We start from the raw sequence: 12,075 nt of genomic DNA, 5'->3' as shown, positions 1-12,075 counted from the left end.
AAGAAATGTTTTAGACCAGGAAGAGACAAAATTTGATAAATAGTCTGCATCAATCCTGTGCCTCTTGACAGTCAAATCAGCGAGATGACATATATCTGAGAAGACGATGATTCCCATTTTTGTCTTGTCTTGTCTCATTTTTAACTCAGATAGTGACTTTTTATTTTGATTTGAGTAGTAAAATTTGTGTGTCAGTAATTTTAATTTACTGTTGAACAATGATTAGTGACTTGGTGCTAGCCATTAACAATTATCATTAATGTCATGTTTTTCTGTAGGGGAAAAAGTCAATATTTTGTTTAAAAAAATCTTTTTATATTTTTTATATGGTTTTGTGTATGGAGTTTACATCCTCATAATTGTCCCCATAATTTCATTCTCCAAATTTTTCTGAGCTATGCTATAACCTCAAATAAGGTCTAGGGCTTAGTTACAAAAAATCGGGCAATAAGTATCGTAATACTTTTTTGGTTCTTCACTGTTTTCTTTAAAATTATTTAAATATACTGTTATTTTCAAAAAAATTCATTAATAGATGTTTGGCGATAAACTCATTGATGAAACGCCAGCCTGCTAAATGGGTATTTGCACACATGTATGTTTTCCTGAAAGCATTGTTATTTGTCATGATGGATCTCACTGGTGAAGTTTCTAGTGGTGCAGTGGACAGCGCAAAGTGAGTTTTTGATTTCTTCATTGCAAACTACTCGATAGTCCCTTGAAAGTAATTGTAATTATTTTGATAAAACAAGTTATAATATCAAGTGCATCACCTCAGCTTTTCACGTGATTCTTCTCGTCTTCCCCCCTCCTAAATACTAAGAGTTAGGTCCAGTACTAATAACTAGGGGCTATTTCTGTCTTTGTATATTTTGCCTTTTTTACATGATTGAGCATATTTTTAAAATTTTGAGGTATATTTTGCATACAAGAGCTCTTTAGGCTAGGATCAATTTCGTCTGAAAAAATATGGTTTTGTATTCAAAGTGAAATGTGTGCTAATGAATGTCTGGAGCTTGCTAGGATTTTTATACACTAAAACTGGAATGTCATTGCTGATTGTTAAAAAATCCTGAAATTCGGGTTTTTCAACCAATCAGTAATGACATCAAATTTTTAGAGCATAAAAATACTATATAAAGATTTTTAATAGCTGGCTGATGCAAAGATATATTTTGAAAAGAGAATTCAACTGCCTTTGTGGGTAATCGAACCCATGTCCTTTCACATTCCAGGTGACGCCCTAGACTACAACGGCAATGAATATCTCAATCTTTCCTTGGAGCTCGTGTGTACTGAGCGGGACCGTCTGTGTACGTTCTTTTTCAGTGCACATGAGCTCCAAGGAAATATTGAGATATTCGTTTCCGTTGTAGTCTAGGGCGTTCACCCGGAACGTGAAAGGACATGGATTTGATTCCCTATAAAGGCAGTTGCATTTTTTCCTTCCAAAATATATCTTCACATCAGCCAGCGGTTGAAAACCTTTGTATGAATAGCGGAGAGTGACATCATCCTCAGATAAAAATACTAGCCCTTTAACGACACTGCTGTGTGTGTGGCTGTGAATAGATTAATCATCTGAATCAGTGATGGTAACTCATGGGGAAAATTGGCTAGTTAGCATTTGTGAGAAATTTTGTGTTTTTATCAATAACACATTAATTCTGAATTGGTGGGGGAAGGGAGGATTTATTCAAAAGAGAAATTTTAGCTGGATGAGATTGCAGAAAAATGTGTTTTACTAACCATCAACACTTCTCATTCCCATCTTAATTTTGATAAAACTGTTAATTGAGATAGGACTGAAAAGTTTTTAGGAGATATTTTTCATTTTATAGAGCATGTTTACAGTTTCATAAGAACACAAATTCATTTTCTATAGAGCATTTTTTTAAAATTTTTAGGGCGTAAAAATTCTAGCCCTACTAATAACATTCTACAGAATGATTCTGTATGAATTTCAGAGAAAATCTGGAGAAAATGTTGACGGATTTTGGTGCTCCAATCATTCCAACCACAGAGAATACTGTATTGGTTGAGGCCCAGAAGAAAGCCATTAATGAAGTGGTCCAAGAGTTGATCAGACAGATAACATCACCGAACACATGTGTTCGCGAGCAGGTAAATTTTGTGACAAATTTTACTGAAAGTTGTGTTTATATTCATTTAACTGTGTGATTTAATTCTGTGCTGATGAAGTCGCCGACTATCTTTTAATCCTGTTCAATGTTTCACTAAATTCTGCTACCCTCCCGAACGACTGGAAAATCAATAAAATTATTCCTATCCACAAAACGGGTTCACTTTCCAATCCCCTTAACTTCAGGCCAATAGCAATCACTTCCTCCTGCTGTAAAATCTTCGAGCATATTGTAGCAAAAGAAATCCGTATCCACTTAGACTCCATCAGCTTCTTTTTCCCCAACCAACACGGCTTTAGACAATCTCTCTCTACTACCTCTCAACTGGCCCTCTTCATCCACGACCTCTCTGAAGCCATTGATAAAAACCTACAAACTGATATCGTATTCCTAGATTTCTCTAAAGCCTTTGATAAAGTTCCCCACGATAAACTTCTTCTCAAACTCTCCCGCCTTGGCCTTAACGTTCAATTACTTAATTGGGTGGAGGCTTTCCTAAAACACCGTAAACAGTTTGTTCATTTTAATGATCATAACTCGTCATCCGCCTCCGTAAAGTCTGGGACCCCTCAAGGATCGGTCCTCTCCCCGTTACTTTTCCTAATTTATATCAACGACCTTCCTCAATCCCTCAACTGCACCACTAGACTTTTTGCTGATGACTGTGTAATTTACCGTATCATTCACCATCAATCTGATCAAGAACTTCTCCAACATAACCTGGCTTCCATCGCCGACTGGTGTTCCCTATGGCAAATGCCAATGAATATCTCAAAAACGGTTCACATGAAAGTTACCCGTAAACTTCTTCCTCTTGAATACTCCTACTCCATCAATCATTTACCGTTATCCCAAGTTTCACATATCAAATACCTTGGTGTCATTATTTCAGCCGACCTACGTTGGAACAAACACATCGACTACATTTACCAGAAGTGTCTTAACAAACTTTTCTTCCTCCGCCGCAATCTTAAACACTCTACTCGGGATATCAGACTTCTCTGTTACCTAACTTATATATCCCCCGTCCTCTCCTACGCCGCTGAAATCTGGGACCCTTACACCTCCAGTAATATAGACAAACTCGAATCTATTCAAAATAAATCCGCCCGATTTGTTCACGACTGCTGGTCATCTTTCATTTCTGTGTCCGAACTTAAAAATGAACTTCATCTCCTCCCTCTCTCTACTCTTCGTCTCATCTCTCGATTAACATTGCTTTATAAAATTTTCCATGGTCAGTTCAACATGGATACTTCTGGTATCTTAGCCAAACCATCCTACATCTCTAGAAGACTCGACCATTCCCTTAAAATTAAACCTATTTTTGCTTCCACTGACTGCTTTAAATACAGCTTCTTTCCTCATACCATTGGTGAATGGAACAAACTCCCAAGCTCTATTGTTGAATCTCCCTCTATCACTAGTTTTTTATCCAACATCAAACAATATCTTTGTCATTCTCAATCGCATCCTCTTGTATAGGCCCAAGGGCCAACAATATTGTATAAATAAATAAAATAATAAATAAACTGCAGGTTTTTTTCACATTTTTGTTAGTAATGATTGACTTGTCCTGAAAGATGCCTTTTTGCCTGAATATTTTTACCTCCGAGGGATTTAAAACATTAACACTTTGCAGTCTTTTGTTTTTTTTTGGTACTTTGTTTGCATTTTATAGCACCACCCTGCAATTTAGATTACCGGAAGACTCCTGGATGTTAGTTTTTGGATTTTCTTAGTAGCACATGAGTATTGCCAAGAAGCAGAATTTACAGAAGCCTTCCTGTAATCATAAAGGGCCATTATAACAATATGGGGTAGTTTTTTTTCCTGATATTGATTTCACCTCGACAGAGGACTGCAAGACAGTTCATTTTGTATATCCTAGTTGAAAATAAGCGAGTAATTGAGATTTATTCAACATTGTTTGAAATTTTCTTGATAAACTTATTAGCTTTGGAAGAAATATATGTTAAATCAGGGATTTTGGATGTTTTTACTCTCGTAGAACCATTAGGAATTTCAAATGCTTTTCATTGCACCGGGCAAAGTTTTAAAGCGTTTCTGTTGATACCCTGAAGTTCTGTGACGCGCTAATTTGAAATCGTACCCTTATTACAAAGTTGATATGATTTTGTCCTTCAGGTATCTCGATGCACTATTGAACGATCTCTTAATACCCTAGGATACCTTGGTACATCTTTTAGGAATCACTGTATTAAATATCAAAAAGGTTTGCAAACTGGTGTAAAGATACAATGTATTTTTAGGTTGGCCTAATCGTCTTTTCTCTGAAGTAAACCATTATACACATAAGAACTAAATTTTTTTTGTCACACCAATATTCATATAAAGTACAAATTCAAAAAATTGTTTAGAAAATATTGATTTGAACTGAGTTTTTTGAAATTTCCAAGGTTGTTTATATAATTTTTCTGACTGAAATATTTTTTGATCCTTAGAATAAAATTCTTTGACCCAAGCTTTATAATATCTGGTATAATTTTTAGGCTATGCATTCTCTCCGTGTTCTGGCTAAAGTATCTAACAAGACGGTGACGGACATAATGGAGCCTCATAGCAAACTACTAGTTGAAATGATCCCCCCGAAGAAACACCTCTTGTACCACCAGCCTGTGAATGCACAGATTGGTTTACTGGATGGTAACACATTTTGCATTACCCAAAAACCCAGTCTTTTTACAATCGGTGAGTTTATATTTTAAATGCAATATAAAAGTTTGTGTAATAAGAGCTTTTATAGAATTCATCCAATGTTATTCCAGTGAGTTGAATCTCTCCATTAAAGAAAAAAACAGTTCCACTTGTGATGAGAAACAAAAAATTATTTTTATTTGCTAGTGTTATTTCAGCGCCTGCTAATCCGGGTTTTTTTATTTTTAAGTCATTGTTTTCACTGTGGCAAATCCGTTTTATTGGCAAGTCATATAACATCAAAATCCGAAGTACAAAAACTGAAAAGTAAAAGTTCATTATAATAAGCAAAGGGAAATTCTTGTAATAGACTTTTCATTACAAGGGAATCGTCAATTTATTATTGTCAGGTTATAAATTGTTGAAAATAGCTACTTTATCTGCATTAAAGTGTGATTTAGATAATTTCATCTGCAAATGAGAACTTCAATTGTAAAATTTATTTTTGGCTATTTCTCTTAAACGTTTTTTGTATAGAATTTCATATCAAAGATTTAGTCAACCAAATGAGCAATTAAAATTGAGTTATTTATCATTGCTTACTTCCATGGTTATAAGGATTAATTAACATCTTTCTGCACATTGGGTTTAGTTTTTGTTAAGATTTTTTTCAACCTTTTGAAATTGACTACATTTTTTCTGGTTAAATAAGCTGTAGCAGTGACGGTGGTCACCTATACAACTTTTTATTTTCTGAATGACTGATTGTCACATAACCCATGTGCATAGCAAGAAAAGCCTAATAAGTTATTTTCTGTGACCAGTTTTTGTTCGAAGTGTCTCAGACTTATATGAGGAGCTGAGCGATGATAAATGTCATACTGTTAAATTTTTAAAAAGAAAATCCTGTTCTTTCGAGAATTTTTTGAGATTATTGCAAAAGTTTCTTGATTTTCAACTCGTTATAACCAAATGTTTTCATATCTTTTTTTGAATGTTTACATTGGATGAACGCAGGTGTTGAGGAGATATGATCAAAGTGTTCAAAATTTTCAATGGGAGGGATAGGATGGACCATGAACTTTTAGTACACCGCCAATCGACTGCTTTTACAAGGGGACACCAGTATCGATTGGTGAGGGACAATGCAAGGTTATGGTGTCACAGGGAATTTTTCTCTAATAGGGTTGTTAATAAATGGAATAGCTTGCCCCCGGAGGTAGTAAATTGTAACACAATTGACACGTTTAAAAAATACGATAAACATGTTAGGGTAAATCGAGAAGCTCTATTCCATACTTAGAATCGGGCAACCATAAGTATCCTTTATGGGCATTGTATAATAGTTGATCACGTGTATATATTGTTTATAATTTCTATTAATTACATTTTTAATTGGGTTGCTGTATTTTTGAAGTATGACATCTATATTTTTATGGGCATCTTTTTCTCAGCCATCTGGTTGGGCATTTTGCCTGTTGTGGCGTTGTATTTGTATTTAAACACTATCTTTGACAATAATTTGTAGATCACTCGTAAGCCATGTTCATTAGATGTGACTTTTACTTACAATTAAATCATAACTGTTCATCTTGCAACTCAATTTCCTGTTCTAGCTCTCAAATGAAACTTTTTTCAAATATTAAATGAACAAAAACGTATGAATTTGATCATCCATTATTACACGTAAAACTGTATTAACATGTTCACTGCTAATGACTCCACAGTGGCATCATGAAGGACTTGTACTAGGGGACTCATGGTGGCGTCACGTACAAAACTAGTTTTAATCTTTTTTAATCTTTAAATAAAAATGCATCCCACGGACTCGACAAGCAATTGAGACCCTGCAGTGAACGTGTTAATCTGAATTTTTTTATTATAATATATTGCTTTTATGTTGATGATATGTATATTAGTTACTCGTATTAAGTTGGCATATTTTATTTTAATTTTTTTTAAATCCATTAATACAATTTTCCTATTCCAGATCTTAACAATCCTGAACACAAGACTTTCTTCCAAGAGCTTTTGAATCTTTGTGAAATGGAAGATTCCGCATTGCAAAAATATCCTTGCTATAAGTCCGTCACTAATCTTGTACCCCTCCGAAAGGCTGCCCTTCGTGTATTAGCTGCTTGCCATCACATTGAGAGTAAAAGAAGAGACATTTTTGTTCTGTTGTACAATGCTCTCAATTCATCTCATCGGGAATTACAAGTTGCTGGGTTTGAATGTATGAAACAAATGACTACTAGTTGCAAACTGGATATGGACATGGTAATTTTTCCTCTCATGGTATTCGTATTTAGTATGAAATATGAAAGTCTTTCACCAGAATGTCTTTCAGTTACTTTTTCCAATTTGTATATCCTTCTGGGAAAATAGTATTAAAATTTATGTGAGATGAAAATTCAACATCCGTACCTAACTTTCATATTTGCATATTTATAATTGAATTTCTACACTCACATGACCTTATAAAATCTTTGCAAATAGAATTTCAAACCTTTCTCGCAGTCATGAAATAATTGGCTAAAGATGATTAGAATTGTTTTAAGTGGACGAAACTGTTTAAACAAAGTTTAATTTTTAATCAAAACTATTTAAATTCTGTATATTATTTTTTATGAGGATGCTTGATTTTTACCTTTTTTTTCTCATTCTCATGTTTGTAAAAACATAAGAAAGGTGTTTCTGATATGAATTTACATGTAAAAAGCTATATTGCATAGTTTTTGAAAAGCATGTGGTAAAAATAGCTATTCAGAATTTATTAACTGAATTTTACAAGATTGGATAAGTTGATAAACGGCTTAGGTAGATAATGCTTTCTTAATCCTAATGACATGTTTTCTGTGTAGGCTTATGAGAATAAAGAGGCATTAAGTACCTTTCTTTTAGTATCCAACATTTTCATTCAGTGAATTCTGTTTTTGTCACATTCAGTTGCCTCATTTTGCTTACGATATAATGCAGGGTTCCTCAAACTTTTTGACTTTTTAACCCAGGGATTCTCAACCGGTGCTCTGTGTGCACCTGCCAGGGGCTCCGCGACGACTCGAGGAAAATAATATAAATCAGTAAATTTGATATAGATAAATAAATAAGAGGCCTACAGGTTCTCTGCCATAAAAATTACATTCAAAAAAGGGCTCCTCGAGTCAAACAGGGCTCCGCTATAAAAATTATATACTGGATAGGGCTCCGCGAGTCAAAAAAGGTTGAGAACCACTGCTCGAACCAATGCTTACCTGCTGTTCCTCGAAACAGTTTGACAAAGAAGTGCTTCGAAAAAACCTTTGTCAAGGCTGCCATTCTGTGGTGCACATTTTGAGAACTCCTGATATACACTGAAGAGCCAAAAAAACATACACCTGCCTAATATCGTGTGGGGGTCCCCGCGAGCACACAGAAGTGCCACAACACGACGTGGCATACACTCGACTGACGTCTGAAGTAGTGCTGGAGGTAATTGACACCATGAATCCAGCAGGGCTGTCCATAAATCTGTAGGAGTAAGAGGGGGTGGAGATCTCTTCTGAACAGCACGTTGCAAGGCATCCCAGATATGTTCAATAATGTTCATATCTGGGGATTTAGGTGGCCAGCGGAATTGTCTAAAGTCAGAAGAGTGTTCCTGGAGCCACTCTGTAGCAATTCTGGACGTGTGGGGTGTCGCATTGTCCTGCTGAAACTGTCCAAGTCCGTCGGAATGCACAATGGACATGAATGGGTGCTGGTGATCAGACAGGATGCTTACGTACCTGTCACCTGTCAGTCGTATCTAGATGTATCAGGGGTCCCATATCACGCCAACTGCACATGCCCCATACCATCACAGAGCCTCCACCAGCTTGAACAGTCCCCTGTTGACATGTAGGATCCATGGATTCGTGAGGTTGTCTCCATAGTCGTACACGCCCATCAGCTCGAAGCAATTGGAACAGAGACTCGTCAGACCGGGCAACGTGTTTCCAGTCCTCAACAGTCCAATGTCTGTGTTGTCGGGCCCAGGCGAGGCGTAAAGCTTTGTGTCGTGCAGTCAACAGGGGTACACGAGTGGGCCTTCGGCTCCGAAAGCCTGATGTTTTGTTGAATGGTTCGCACGCCGACACTTGTTGATGGCCCGGCATTGAAATCTGCAGCAATTTGCGGAAGGGTTGTGTGTCTGTCACGTTTAATGATTCTCGTCAGTCCCGTTCTTGCATGATCTTTTTCCGGCCGCAGCGATGTCGTAGATTAAATTTTTTACTGGATTCCCGATATTCACGGTACACTCGTGAAATGGTCGTACGTGAAAATCCAAATTTCATTGCTACCTCGGAGATTGCTATGTCCCATCTCTCGTGCGCAGACTATAACACCACGTTCAAATTCACTTAAATCTCGATAACCTGCCATTGTAGCAGCAGTAACCGATCTAACAAGTATGCCGGACACTTATATAGGCGTTGCCGACTGCAGCGCTGTACTCTGATTGGTTCCCATATCTCTTTATTTGCATACGCATGCTTGTACCAGTTTTTTTGGCTCTTCAGTTTATAAAAGCACTAAAGACATAGGGGAAGCTAAAATATTTTTTTTAGACAATGAAAGAGGGGTGTGTCGGTGAGCAGGTAGCCCAAGTTCAAAGAGTTCGTCAGAATCAATGTTGTACAAAGTTAGTTTCAGGTGGTTTTGTGACTTCCATCAGAAAACTGCTAAAAAAGTGTTAGTGTTCAGTGCAAAGAAAGAAAGCATCCTAGAAATTGTGGGTGATATTATAATGAGGATCTCATTAATCTGGTGTGAAAATTCTTAAACGTTTTACTTTCCTGGGCACCCTTTGTTATGAAATTATAATTTTCAATATGGCATCCTTGTCAAATTTTAAAGCTCTCGAGCAGCACCTCCCTCCCCACCCCCCCCCCCCCACCCCAAGAATATCATGAAACGCTTCAGATTCAGAATCGTACCCGTTATTACTACCATCATCAAAATATCTGAGTATCCATGAGATCAGTTGGGGGCACACTACGTTGAAATTTGGGATGATTGGGAAATGAGTGATGTTTGGGAATTATACTGAAGTATTATTTTTTAAAAAAAACTAATAAAAACACTGATCAGCAACCTGATATTCATAGAAGAGTAGATCAATTTTGCCCCAAGAATATTAAGAAGTCAATGAATAAAGCAAATACACTAAGTATTTTGTATTTGTCTTTTTCATTGGTGACTTTAATAACCTGGTATTCATCTAAACCATGTAAGATGAGAGCGAATAAAAAAAACATGTTTGAATAGGCTGCTTTCCTAGCATGTGTAAAAATGATCTATTTATTATACAGTGGAACTTCGGTTAATGAGCGGTTCTGTTGACAAGCAATTTGCATAATAAGCAAAAAATTTTCAAAATTTTTGATTCGATTAACGAGGGATGATTCGCATTATGAACAAAAATTTTGCGTTTCGTCACGTTATCACAACTGAGCTGGTAAGTTAATTTGTAAACATTATTGTATTACATGTTTGTTTATGACATTATTATATCGTATATATTTTAATGTATTATATTGTGTTGTATTTTTGAATGAAGCCATTTTTATGAGTGAATTTTATGTGAATGAATAATCGTGGAACGAGTTATGCGAATTTCTATTTCCTATGGGGGAAGTTTGATTTGAATAATGAGCGATTAATATAATGAGCATGTTGGCGGAATGAATTAAGCTTGTTAACTGAAGTTTCACTAAATTTTTTTAGCTTTGCTCTCCATCGTTATGAGTTCAGCTTAAAACAGGTTAAGAAGTTGAAAGGCAAATTCTTAGTTTTAAATTACCTTAGCATTCAAATGGTATTTTGCTTGGCATGTCTGTAAAATTTGGTTCCAGAGAGCTTTGAGTGTTACATGATATAAAATTGTGCATTTCTGGCTTGTATCTTCGAGTATAAGGAAGGCATTTCATTTTTTTTTTTCGAACTTTAAAATTGCCTCATTTCCTTTAGGTGCATACTGAAATTAGACCAGTTCTGGTAAAAGTAAGCGATTACTGCTCCATGAACCTAAATGTAATCCAGCAACTAAGTTATCTCACGCAACTGTTTCCAGAGAGCTTCAACGAGAATCTCTGTGATCAATTATTGTCCCACCTGAAAGAATGTCTTCGTTACGCTGTAGCTGCTGTGGATGAACTCCGTAGTCCTGACAATGAGATTAAAATATTCACGGCTATAATAGAAATTTTCCATCAGGTGAGAGGGGAAACTATTGCTTTTCTTTACACACTATTTTGTTTTACTACACTATTTGTTAATCATGATTGTCTAAAGGTGTACTTCTTTCCTGAGCAGTAAATATTTTTTTAAGTTGTGTAACTGGAAACACTACTTGCACTGAAAATAAATATCAAATTTCATCATCTCATTTTTAAATGATTAAAGAAATTGATCATTTTAATTATATAATTGAATGTATCAGATTACTCAATTCTCAACTTAGTTTTTCAATGTGAATCTTTATGAATAGTCGCAAATTGATATAAAATAATTATATTGAAATAAAATATGGAAAGTTTTTTGGGATGAAAGGGAACTATTTTTTTTTCCTTAGATACCTGCTGCTACTGCAAAGTTAGTCAAGCCGTTGCTGTGCCTAGTCTTAAAAATGGAAGAGTTGTTGATGCTGGAAGCGGGAAGTCCATTCCGAGAGCCACTCATCAAATTCCTTCAAATGCCAAACCATGGGGCACCAGAAAGAACCATGGAACTGCTCTTGTCAGAGGCATATCTTCAGGATCAGCAGGCTAGCCGGTTCTTAGAGGTAATGCACTAATCATTAAGTTCATGCTTATACCGTAATTTCCTGGTGCATAATCCATTGCAATGAAAATTTTTCTGCTTTGAGGATAAAAATGTTATGATCTGAACATAGTAATTTGATTTACCAGTTATAAAATCTTAAGGAATGGAACAGGTTATCGGTCATAATTCTTTGGAAAAACGAGTGTCTACTCACATCTATATTTATAACCATCCGTTATTTTTTATGAATTATTTTAAATTTATTTTTATTTTATGACCTATCGGTTATTTTTTCCCCGAAATAGAGAAATTTGCATCTGCAGAAAATGGTAACTAGGACAATATATACCAAGGTCCACTTGAATCTTTATTCATACATTGCGTATAACATATGTAGGGGAAGTCATTCAATTCTGACCAGGTCCCTGGATCCCATTGTTGAAAAAAACCTGTTTTCTTTTTCTTAAAGTGTACTACGAGATATTTG

General features: G+C 35.8%; 1 protein-coding gene across 1 annotated transcript in view; it reads left to right on the top strand.

Moving 5' to 3' along the window:
- The window catches only part of Nipped-A (Transcription-associated protein Nipped-A), an 86,744-nt gene that overhangs the window by 41,950 nt on the left and 32,719 nt on the right, over positions 1-12,075 (top strand). The window contains exons 30-35 of the mRNA XM_089252214.1: positions 536-676; positions 1,968-2,124; positions 4,658-4,856; positions 6,793-7,082; positions 10,794-11,039; positions 11,398-11,607. Coding sequence (XP_089108340.1) covers positions 536-676; positions 1,968-2,124; positions 4,658-4,856; positions 6,793-7,082; positions 10,794-11,039; positions 11,398-11,607 — 1,243 coding nt within the window. The remainder of the gene's footprint in view (positions 1-535; positions 677-1,967; positions 2,125-4,657; positions 4,857-6,792; positions 7,083-10,793; positions 11,040-11,397; positions 11,608-12,075) is intronic.

This window comes from Pholcus phalangioides, unplaced genomic scaffold (genome assembly GCF_987345545.1).
Source record: "Pholcus phalangioides strain wild (caught in Gottingen) unplaced genomic scaffold, Ppha-v1.0 ptg000028l_1, whole genome shotgun sequence".
In the NCBI taxonomy this organism is placed as follows: Eukaryota; Metazoa; Arthropoda; class Arachnida; order Araneae; family Pholcidae; genus Pholcus; species Pholcus phalangioides.
This window is presented reverse-complemented; position numbering and strand designations above follow the sequence as displayed.